Source organism: Entelurus aequoreus, linkage group LG21 (assembly GCF_033978785.1).
Source record: "Entelurus aequoreus isolate RoL-2023_Sb linkage group LG21, RoL_Eaeq_v1.1, whole genome shotgun sequence".
Taxonomy (NCBI): domain Eukaryota; kingdom Metazoa; phylum Chordata; class Actinopteri; order Syngnathiformes; family Syngnathidae; genus Entelurus; species Entelurus aequoreus.
In genome coordinates, this window is record NC_084751.1 from 11,703,269 (window position 1) to 11,715,907 (window position 12,639).

The 12,639-nt window shown below is 38.5% G+C and overlaps 1 protein-coding gene across 1 annotated transcript; it reads left to right on the forward strand.

Moving 5' to 3' along the window:
• The first annotated feature begins 730 nt into the window (after nucleotides 1-730).
• On the forward strand, nucleotides 731-3,756 carry ewsr1a (EWS RNA-binding protein 1a). The gene is made up of 2 exons (XM_062030959.1): nucleotides 731-866; nucleotides 1,654-3,756. Exon 2 carries the CDS (start codon nucleotides 1,658-1,660, stop codon nucleotides 3,176-3,178), a length of 1,521 nt encoding a protein of 506 aa, XP_061886943.1. The 5' UTR covers nucleotides 731-866; nucleotides 1,654-1,657; the 3' UTR covers nucleotides 3,179-3,756.
• Nucleotides 3,757-12,639: the final 8,883 nt, after the last annotated feature.

Genomic DNA, 12,639 nt, shown 5'->3' on the forward strand with positions numbered 1-12,639 from the left:
TATATATATATATATATATATATATATATATATATATATATGAAATACTTGAGTTGGTGAATTCTAGCTTAAATATATTCCCCTCTTAACCACACCCCCAACCACGCCCCCGCCCCACACCCGACCACGCCCCCACCCCCACCCCCCACCTCCCGGTATTGGAGGTCTCAAGGTTGGCAAGTATGGTTTAGGCTGCTCGCAAGCTCCTCATCACCACTTCAAGATGGCGGCCGAATTTCTCGCGTCACAGCAGCCTATGCTGCGTCTACTTATAAGACGTCTATGGTTTGCCCAACATATTACTGCACATTTAATCAGTATAATGTTTGTATTGATGAAATAATATTTATGAAACTATTCAAAACATTTTTTTTTTTTTACATAAAGCACATTTTTGTGCGAAGGTCACCATTTATTCACCGCCCTCCGGTGATGTTGTGTGAAAAAACGAGCATACCATAGCCGGGGTCGCAACCAACCTTGAGCGCTGTTCCGCCCAAGTACGCATGCGTCAAATGTGCGCTTGTTTTACGACATCGGGCGTGACAGCAACATTTTTGCCCAAACCTTATGACTGCGTTTACTCAAGACGGGTTTGCGAGATTAGTTGTATTATTAAAACAACACAATGTAAGCGTCCTACCACAAAACTGTACATAAAGCTCATTTCTATGTGAAGGTCACTGTTTCCCCACCGCCATTCTGGTCTCCGTTGCGTACAAAACAAACGCACCCTTGAAGCGGAGACCAAGCCCTCCTCAGCGAGCGAAGAAGGGGAATAAAAAGACGACAACAACACGTTCTCTTCAAATATTAACATCAAACTATCGAATTTAGCGGTCTTCTCGTCGTGAGACACTCTCCAGGTATGTGTGCTAATACGACAATAACGTTTATTCCATCCTTAAATAAGGTCACGTTCCATTTGGATTATGTCGTTTTATTTTAACGGTTTAATGCGCCTTAGTGCGCTGCTGGGGTTCATGTTGGTTTCTTTAATACAATTTTTAATTATTTGTATTTGTATTTTTATGCTTGTATTTCTTTTATTTGTTTTTGTTTTCTTCTATGATGTGGATCCCACTGGGTCTGAAATAAATGACTATAACGGACAAGCGGTAGGAAATGGGTGGATGGAATATAATAACGAAGCGGATGTTTACATACAATTATTTTTAATGGTCAAAGATGCGCTTTGCTTGGCAACCAATGAAATAACATTAGAGGAGAATGACGTCATACCGTTACCGTAAGCCCTTCTACTTCTGGACCGTTGCATGCAAAAGGGGTGAAACTGCGTCAAAAATGTGCATTGCTGCAATGTATTATGTGCTATTCTTTGTCGGACAACTTCACCACATATTGACTTGAAATTTCTCACACAGCTCTACAAAAACACATACCGTAACTTCCAGGTGTTTGGCCGAATCATCACAAAATTTGGTACGCGCCTTTAGGGGACTGACGAGCACACGCCTGTAAAATTTGAGCAAAATTGGTTGAAAAACCTAGCCGCCGGCCAGCGTAGCGATCTGGTACCAACTATGGGTATCCAAACCAATACCCTGTTACTGGAGGTTACCAAAACAGGGACGGCCGCCCAGAACCAGGTTGGCACCGAGCTCGACGTCTGATCATTTGTCTTCTTTTCAGGGCCATGATGAAGAGGTGGCGCCAGGTGGCTTTTGCGTCGTTCCTTCTCGTTTGTCTCCTCAGCACTCAGTCCACATGGGCCAAAAGGGGGGGCAGCAGCAGCAGCAGGTCCTCATCCTCCAGCAGTCGCGGCGGGTCGCAGTCCAAGCCGTCCAGCACTAATCACGGAAGCTCTTCCAACCGGAACACCAATCCGTACCCGTCTGGTGGAAGTTACCCGGGGGCGGGCACCAGAAACACGGGAGGAGGCTATCCCAGACAGAACCCAGCAAGTAACCCGGGTGCCGGAAGTTATCCCAGACAGAACCCAGCAAGTAACCCGGGAGCCGGAAGTTATCCCAGACAGAACCCAGCAAGTAACCCGGGCGCCGGTAGTTATCCCAACCAATCTCCCGGGCGAAACAATCCTGGGGGTTATCCGAACCAGAACCCTGCTGGGGGTTATCCGAACCAAAACCCTGCGGGGGGTTATCCGAACCGGAACCCTGCGGGGGGTTATCCGAACCAGAACCCTGCGGGGGGTTATCCGAACCGCAACCCTGCGGGGGGTTATCCAAACCAGAACCCTGCGGGGGGTTATCCAGCTGCCGGGGGGTACCCCAACCCGAACCCTGGAAGAGGTAACCAGTATCCCCAAGGTGGAGGCTACCCAGCAGGAGGCAGCTACCCAGGAAGAGGGGGCACCAACCAAGGATATCCGGCTGCTGGAGGTTACCCTAACCAGTACCCTGGAAGGTATAATCCAAATCAACCTGGTGGTGGTTACCCGGCTGGAGGGTACCCAGGTGGAGGGGGCTATCCAAACAGGGGCGGCTACCCAGCTGCCGGGGGCTACCCAGCTGCAGGTGGGCAGGGTTGGGGCTACCCTCAAGGAAACCCCAATAATAAGATCATGAGTCCTCACATCGGCGGGGGTGCGTATGGATACGGCGGTCGCGGCATGGGAGGGTCCCCGTTCTCTCATTCTGTCCAGCAGATGGGCTACAAACCCAAATCCAGCGGCTTTGCCAAGAAAGCCATCCTGGCCGCCGGCGTAGGCGCCGTCGCCGGCATGGCCGTCGGGTACGGACTCGGGCGCTTCCCCCGACCGCACTTCAACTTCCGCAACCCGGAAGAGGAGTCGTACTACAACAACTACATGTACCGCCGCTACGGCTCCCGCTCTACCGACGAAAAGGACTTCGGCCGCGACTACGAATACAAGCTCCCCCCGCGGGCGGAGACCTACGAGTCCTTCATGGGGAAATGCATGAACAGGACGGACCTCCTGAAGGACCAGGGCAAAGGCAACTCGTCCGCGGACGACGACACGGTGAGCATCGAGGAGATCGGCTACCCGTCGCTGGTGGAGCAGATGAAGTCGCGGCGCTGCGTGGAGGAGTACATGGTCTACTCGGAGCGCTTCCTGCAGGAGCGCAAAGCCGAGCGGCAAGTCCAGGGTCGCGGCAGTCCTCTCCGCTTCGGGGTGGCGCAGCTCTTCCCCTCCCTGCTGATGCTCCTGTCCAGCCTGCTCCTGCTCCAGTAAGGACTCTTTAGTCCTCCATTACAGTACAGCTGCACGTGTACATGACAGTAATGCTGAATGTGGCTCATATTTAGTCCTGATCAATACTAACAAGTGCGGTACACACGCTTTTATACATGCAGGTCCCAAACTAAACCTTTTTTCATTTGCACTTCCAATTGTTGAGCACTGAATACGTCAAAACATGTAAATATATTTGTATCCTTATGACTTTCCGCGCCCTAAGTCTATGACAGCGACCTGCTGTGTTAAATGATAATATTGCAATCGGAGCTCAAACAGGTTTTGCATGGCACACACAGTGTGTGCAAATAAATGACATGACGTTGCAATTTTTCATGACTATTTATGTGGATAAACATTACAAGAAAAAAAAAAAAAGTCACGCCTATTATAAGAATAAAAGGGGCAAGGGGGGGGACATTTAATGGGACAGCATTACAAGAATAAAGTTGTAATTTTACCCTCCACAAAGATTTTTATGAAGAAAAAAAAAAGTGGAGAAAAAAAAAGTGCAAAACATCATAATTTCACCAGAATAAAATTGTAATAATAGTATTTTATTATTAAACATTTCTAGGAACAAAATTGTAATACTAAAATGTTATTATTAAAATTTTATTCTGGTGAAATTATGACATTTTCCACTTTTTTTTCCTTCCATAAAAATCTTGACTTTTTTGTGGGTAAAATTACAACCCATATAATTTATGTAATAATAATAATAATTTCAATATAATAAAATTGTAATAATAGTAGTCAATTATAAAAATGTTGTTCCTCTAAATTGTTTATAATAAAATACTATTATTACAATTTTATTCTGGTGAAATTATGACGTTTTCCACTTTTTTTTTTGTGGGGTAAAATTACAACTTAATTCATATAATTTGTCATAATTTCAATAGAAAACAATTGTAATATAGTAGTTCATTATAAAAATGTTGTTCCTAGAACATTTTAATAATAAAATACTATTATTACAATTTTATTCTGGTAAAATTATGACGTTTTCCTTTTTTTTCTTCTCCACTTTATTTAAATTTTTTCCTAGAAAATTTTAATAATAACATACTATTATTGCAAGTTTATTCTGGTGAAATTATGATGTTTTCCACTTTTTTTTTTTCTCCACTTTTATTTTTTGGGGGGGGGTTGAAATACAACTTAATTCATATAATTTATGTCATAATTTCAATTGAATAAAATTGTAATAATAGTAGTTTATTATAAAAATGTTGTTCCTCGAAAAATGTTATAAAATACTATTACAATTTTATTCAGGTAAAATTATGACGTTTTCCACTTTTTTTTTTCTCCACTTTATTTTTATTTGTTCCTAGAACATTTTAATAATAACATACTATTATTACAATTTTATTCTGGTGTAATTATGACGTTTTCCACTTTTTTTTCCTTCCATAAAAATCTGACTTTTTTGTGGGTAAAATTACAACCCATATAATTCAAAAGAATAAAATTGTAATAATAGTAGTTTATTATAAAAATGTTGTTCCTCTAAATTTTTTATAATAAAATACTATTATTAAAATTTTATTCTGGTGAAATTATGACGTTTTCCACTTTTTTTTTTTCTCCACTTTTTTTTTTTGTGGGGTAAAATTACAACTTAATTCATATAATATGTGTCATAATTTCAATAGAATACAATTGTAATATAGTAGTTCATTATAAAAATTTTGTTCCTAGAAAATTTTAATAATAAAATACGATTATTACAATTTTATTCTGGTAAAATTATGACTTTTTCCTTTCTTTTTTTTTCTCCACTTTATTTTAATTTTTTCCTAGAAAATTTTAATAATAACATACTATTATTACAAGTTTATTCTGGTGAAATTATGATGTTTTCCACTTATTTTTCTCCACTTTTTTTTTGTGGGGTAAAATTACAACTTAATTCATATAATTTATGTCATAATTTCAATAGAATAAAATTGTAATAATAGTAGTTTATTATAAAAATGTTGTTCCTCAAAAAATGTTATAAAATACTATTACAATTTTATTCAGGTAAAATTATGACGTTTTCCACTTTTTTTTTTCTCCACTTTATTTTTATTTGTTCCTAGAACATTTTAATAATAACATACTATTATTACAATTTTATTCTGGTGAAATTATGACGTTTTCCACTTTTTTTTCCTTCCATAAAAATCTGACTTTTTTGTGGGTAAAATTACAACCCATATAATTCAATAGAATAAAATTGTAATAATAGTAGTTTATTATAAAAATGTTGTTCCTCTAAATTTTTTATAATAAAATACTATTATTAAAATTTTATTCTGGTGAAATTATGACGTTTTCCACTTTTTTTTTTCTCCACTTTTTTTTTGTGGGGTAAAATTACAACTTAATTCATATAATTTGTCATAATTTCAATAGAATACAATTGTAATATAGTAGTTCATTATAAAAATGTTGTTCCTAGAACATTTTAATAATAAAATACGATTATTACAATTTTATTCTGGTAAAATTATGACTTTTTCCTTCTTTTTTTTTTCTCCACTTTATTTTAATTTTTTCCTAGAAAATTTTAATAATAACATACTATTATTACAAGTTTATTCTGGTGAAATTATGATGTTTTCCACTTTTTTTTTCTCCACTTTTTTTTTTGTGGGGTAAAATTACAACTTAATTCATATAATTGATGTCATAATTTCAATAGAATAAAATTGTAATAATAGTAGTTTATTATGAAAATGTTTTTCGTCAAAATTTTTTATAATAAAATACTATTATTACAATTTTATTCTGGTGAAATTATGACATTTTCCACTTAATTTTTTTTCTCCACTTGATTTTCTTTTGTTCCTAGAAAATGTTGATAATAACATACTATTGTTACAATTTTATTCTGGTGTAATTATGACGTTTTCCACTTTTTTTTTCGCTCCACTCTATTTTTTTGAGGGGTAAAATTACAACTTAATTCATATCATTTATGTCATAATGTCAATAGAATAAAATTGTAATAATAGTATTTAGTTATTAAAATTGTGTTCCTAGAAAATTTTAATAATAAAATACTGTTATTAAAATTTTATTCTGGTGAAATTATGACATTTTCCACTTTTTTTTCTTCACTCTATTTTTTGGGGGGGTAAAATTACAACTTAATTCATATAATTTATGTCATAATTTCAATAGAATAAAATTGTAATAATTGTAGATTATTAAAGAATTTTTTTTATAATAAAATACTATTATTACAATTTTATTCTGGTGAAATGATGACGTTTTCAACTTAATTTTTTCTCCACTTGATTTATTTTTGTCCCTAAAAAATGTTAATAATAAAATACTATTATTACAATTTCATTCTGGTGAAATTATGACGTTTTCCACTTCATTTTTTTCTCCACTTTATTTTTTTTCATAAAAATCTGACTTTTTGGGGGGTAAAATTACAACTTTATTCTTGTAATGTTGCCACTTTACTCCCATTAAATGTTCCCCCCTGCCCCTGCCCCTTTTATTCCTATAATAGGCGTGACTTTTTTCTTTTTCTTGTAATGTTTATCCACATAAATAGTCTCCTAATGCGCCTCTGCTGTCTGAAATGAAAAATGATAAACATAAATGCTGAAGGGAATCAACGTTGAAACATTTCCCATTTTTGCTGCACAGTAGCACCTCAACTTACGAGCTCAATTCGTAACGCATGACACTCGTATCTCAAGTCAGCCCCGCCCGTTGAAATGAATTGAAATCCATTTTCACGCGTAGGACGCCTTTTAAAAAGAAAAAAACTCGTTTTTGATAAGAAACATTGTTGGAAAAAAGATTACAAAAGCACATGACTGACTGGTAAACACATTTTGCAAAGTAGATTATTAATAAATCTGATATTTTCATCGTTGGAGCGCAAAAAGCTGCCCTAAATACGACTTTGAACATAATTCAAGCCCTCTAAACGTGAAAGAACACACATATAGTCACCTTTACACTCGTTTCAGCCAATATAGTAGCCGTGAGTGTGTTCTACTATAGATCACAAGCGTCATCACCCGGCCACTACAACACGGCCACAACATAGAAATACTCGGTCACTTTCTCGGAAATTCCTCCGAGTTACAAGCGGGCTTCGAGTGCTGAAACCACTTCTGTCAAAAGTTGGTCAACTTGACAGTGACCGCTACGACCATTAGCTGTGTTGTTAGCATTCCACGTTGTTATCGCTCACCGATGTCGAAGATAAAGCGCGTCCTTGAGTCAACAGAGTTCATCTCCACTTCGGATTTCCCGGATAGTTGCTGATAGCAGTGTCGCTAGCATTAAGCGTCGAGTCATGCTACGTCCTGTTGTTGTTGTCAAAGACTCGCCAATGTGGAGATGTGGTATTGATGAGGCAGGAGTTGAAGGGGAAGCGCATCAAAAAGTTTGTTCTGCCAAAAGTTGATCAACTTGATTGTCACGGTGAAGATGCAAGATCAGCTGCCGTGTTGTTAGCATTGTCAGCCTTACCCAGGAAACGAACATCTTTATCGATCGCCGCAACCAAGTCATAGAAAATAGGACAAATACTGAAAATTACGACTTAATATAGTCAGAAATAGGAAGAAAATGCTTGAAGCAAAAATTATCTGCGATTTTCAGGGACAACTGTACTGAAAAACGGGTTGGTACCCAGCAACTTGAGGGTTCCAGGTTTGATTCCTGCTTCTGCCGTCCTAGTCACTGCCATTGTGTCAAGACACATTCTCCCAGTTCCACCCACACTCTTTTAAATGGAGCTTAAAGTTGACAACCAGTTGTGTTTGGGTACCAAACGGTCCAGTTTGTACAATCAGGACTAGACGGAATGAAATGAAACGTGTCCTGTCAGCATCTTCTCGATATTTTCATTGATAAATGACTCACCGGATCGGCTAACCGGTAGGACGTGTTTTTTAATGATTTGTTTCTCTGATTCGGTGGCTGCAGGGCAGGATTGTGTCGATCTCTGGCTGGGGGCGCCGGAGGCTCCTAACTCAAATTTTCTTCGCGACTTAAATAATAACCAAAAATGCAGAAAAACCGCGCTTATATCATATATTGTCGTGTAACATAGCTACCGCTGTGGTTGGTTATGTCGCGCACGGACGCATTTGAGTGACGGACCGCAGGCCGGAGTTGACTACAAGTTGTGTTTGTGTACCAAACGGTCCAGTTTGTACAATCAGGACTAGACGGAATGAAATGAAACGTGTCCTGTCAGCATCTTCTCTATATTTTCATTGATAAATGACTCACCGGATTGGCTAACCGGTGTTTTTAATGATTTGTTTCTCCGATTCGGTGGCTGCAGGGGCAGGATTGTGTCGATCTCTGGCTGTGGGCTCCGGAGGCTCCTAACTCAAATTTTCCTGGCGACTTAAAGCATAACCAAAAAGCAGAAAGACCGCGCTCATATCATATATTGTCGTGTAACATAGCTACCGCTGTGGTTGGTTATGTCGCGCACGGACGCATTTGAGTGACGGACCGGAGGTCGGAGTTGACTACAAGTTGTGTTTGGGTACCAAACGGTCCAGTTTGTACAATCAGGACTAGACGGAATGAAATGAAACGTGTCCTGTCAGCATCTTCTCGATATTTTCATTGATAAATGACTCACCGGATTGGCTAACCGGTGTTTTTAATGATTTGTTTCTCCGATTCGGTGGCTGCAGGGCAGGATTGTGTCGATCTCTGGCTGGGGGCGCCGGAGGCTCCTAACTCAAATTTTCTTCGCGACTTAAATAATAACCAAAAATGCAGAAAAACCGCGCTTATATCATATATTGTCGTGTAACATAGCTACCGCTGTGGTTGGTTATGTCGCGCACGGACGCATTTGAGTGACGGACCGCAGGCCGGAGTTGACTACGAGTTGTGTTTGTGTACCAAACGGTCCAGTTTGTACAATCAGGACTAGACGGAATGAAATAAAACGTGTCGTGTCAGCATCTTCTCAATATTTTCATTGATAAATGACTCACCGGATTGGCTAACCGGTGTTTTTAATTATTTGTTTCTCCGATTCGGTGGCTGCAGGGGCAGGATTGTGTCGATCTCTGGCTGTGGGCGCCGGAGGCTCCTAACTCAAATTTTCCTGGCGACTTAAATAATAACCAAAAATGCAGAAAAACCGCGCTTATATCATATATTGTCGTGTAACATAGCTACCGCTGTGGTTGGTTATGTCGCGCACGGACGCATTTGAGTGACGGACCGCAGGCCGGAGTTGACTACAAGTTGTGTTTGTGTACCAAACGGTCCAGTTTGTACAATCAGGACTAGACGGAATGAAATGAAACGTGTCCTGTCAGCATCTTCTCGATATTTTCATTGATAAATGACTCACCGGATTGGCTAACCGGTGTTTTTAATGATTTGTTTCTCCGATTCGGTGGCTGCAGGGCAGGATTGTGTCGATCTCTGGCTGGGGGCGCCGGAGGCTCCTAACTCAAATTTTCTTCGCGACTTAAATAATAACCAAAAATGCAGAAAAACCGCGCTTATATCATATATTGTCGTGTAACATAGCTACCGCTGTGGTTGGTTATGTCGCGCACGGACGCATTTGAGTGACGGACCGCAGGCCGGAGTTGACTACGAGTTGTGTTTGTGTACCAAACGGTCCAGTTTGTACAATCAGGACTAGACGGAATGAAATAAAACGTGTCGTGTCAGCATCTTCTCAATATTTTCATTGATAAATGACTCACCGGATTGGCTAACCGGTGTTTTTAATTATTTGTTTCTCCGATTCGGTGGCTGCAGGGGCAGGATTGTGTCGATCTCTGGCTGTGGGCGCCGGAGGCTCCTAACTCAAATTTTCCTGGCGACTTAAATAATAACCAAAAATGCAGAAAAACCGCGCTTATATCATATATTGTCGTGTAACATAGCTACCGCTGTGGTTGGTTATGTCGCGCACGGACGCATTTGAGTGACGGACCGCAGGCCGGAGTTGACTACAAGTTGTGTTTGTGTACCAAACGGTCCAGTTTGTACAATCAGGACTAGACGGAATGAAATGAAACGTGTCCTGTCAGCATCTTCTCTATATTTTCATTGATAAATGACTCACCGGATTGGCTAACCGGTGTTTTTAATGATTTGTTTCTCCGATTCGGTGGCTGCAGGGCAGGATTGTGTCGATCTCTGGCTGGGGGCGCCGGAGGCTCCTAACTCAAATTTTCTTCGCGACTTAAATAATAACCAAAAATGCAGAAAAACCGCGCTTATATCATATATTGTCGTGTAACATAGCTACCGCTGTGGTTGGTTATGTCGCGCACGGACGCATTTGAGTGACGGACCGCAGGCCGGAGTTGACTACGAGTTGTGTTTGTGTACCAAACGGTCCAGTTTGTACAATCAGGACTAGACGGAATGAAATAAAACGTGTCGTGTCAGCATCTTCTCAATATTTTCATTGATAAATGACTCACCGGATTGGCTAACCGGTGTTTTTAATGATTTGTTTCTCCGATTCGGTGGCTGCAGGGGCAGGATTGTGTCGATCTCTGGCTGTGGGCGCCGGAGGCTCCTAACTCAAATTTTCCTGGCGACTTAAATAATAACCAAAAATGCAGAAAAACCGCGCTTATATCATATATTGTCGTGTAACATAGCTACCGCTGTGGTTGGTTATGTCGCGCACGGACGTATTTGAGTGACGGACCGGAGGTCGGAGTTGACTACAAGTTGTGTTTGTGTACCAAACGGTCCAGTTTGTACAATCAGGACTAGACGGAAAGAAATGAAACGTGTCCTGTCAGCATCTTCTCGATATTTTCATTGATAAATGACTCACCGGATTGGCTAACCGGTGTTTTTAATGATTTGTTTCTCCGATTCGGTGGCTGCAGGGGCAGGATTGTGTCGATCTCTGGCTGTGGGCGCCGGAGGCTCCTAACTCAAATTTTCCTGGCGACTTAAATAATAACCAAAAATGCAGAAAAACCGCGCTTATATCGCAAAATACTCGGAGGTTGGAGTACTGCTGTGCTTGCAAAGTTGTGTTAAAGGGAGCCGCCCGCCATTTTTCTTTAATTCGCATAAAGCCTCTTTTGTTTTGTGGCCTTTAGTTGCAATTAACATGCATGGAAATATCTGGGTGAAAATGCGTGTTTTTAACTAAAGTGTAAAAACTAACATCATGTGTCACCCATTTTGTCGTTCAAACTGCTGAATTTTTACAGTTTTACAATTGAACTGTATGACACAAAAAAACATAAATGAATTGCTGGAAAGTACACTGGTGTCATACTTTGATGTTCTTCTCCCTTTTCTGTTGCTGAATGCACTTTGTAAACGTCTTTTTGACAAATATAAACACTGACATTTCATCTCCATCCTGCACTCTTAATACTTTTATAATGCATCATCTCCCAGGCAATTTCCACCTGAATGTCTTTTAGTCATGCACTTGTTCTCTTCTAGAATGTTCTGGAATTTATACTTTGAGCTCATAACGTGTGTGACTCCCCTCCTCTGCAAGGGATACGGCCGCTATATGGTTGGTTTATTATAATGTGCAGTCAAATGTGTTACGTGATCAATAAAATATGTTAAAACAACAAAAAAAAGTTTATCTGTGCCTTGATGTCATATTTTTTCATTTAAAAAATGTCAGTTAAGATTTGTAATGAATACTTCCGAATGTAGTATTTGATTGAAAGTAACGACTGGCTAAACGTGGTGTTAACTTGTTTTTACGCTTTCATTACACCTCCCTTGTTGTTTTCTCACATTAAAAATATATAATTAAAAAAAACAAAAACTTAATTCAACATGAAATTACTGAAGTGTGTTTTATTGTGTTTACATTTTAATATTACAGTTTTAACTTCTTTTTACACTTGTACGGCATAATTTTGTCGTGGTGCATGTATATATATATATATATATATATATATATATATATATATATATATATGTATATATATATATATATATATATATATATATATATATATATATATGTATATATATATACATATATATATATATATATATATATATATATATATATAATAATTTTGTCGTGGTGCATGTATGTATATATATATATATATATATATATATATATATATATATATATATATATATATATATATATACATACATGCACCACGACAAAATTATGCCGTATATATATATATATATATATATATATATATATATATATATATATATATATATATATGAAATGTCCCCCAAAAATTAAGCAATAGCTAAAATAAACTACAATGTAAGTAAAATATGAAGAAAATATTACAATAATGATATGCACAATAATAAATTGTAGATATTCTCAATGTGACTTTCCTGGATAAACAAAGGCAAAAAAAAAAAAAAAAAATTAAATAAAAATACATCAACAAAAAAGTAACATTTCCTTACCTATCATTATCTTTGCTTGCTGTGTGATAATAAAAAAGGTAAGCGTGGTGCAA

Bases quoted from the DNA above. Each gene is read 5' to 3' on its own strand.
- ewsr1a (XM_062030959.1), top strand. From the start codon at position 1,658: ATGATGAAGAGGTGGCGCCAGGTGGCTTTTGCGTCGTTCCTTCTCGTT.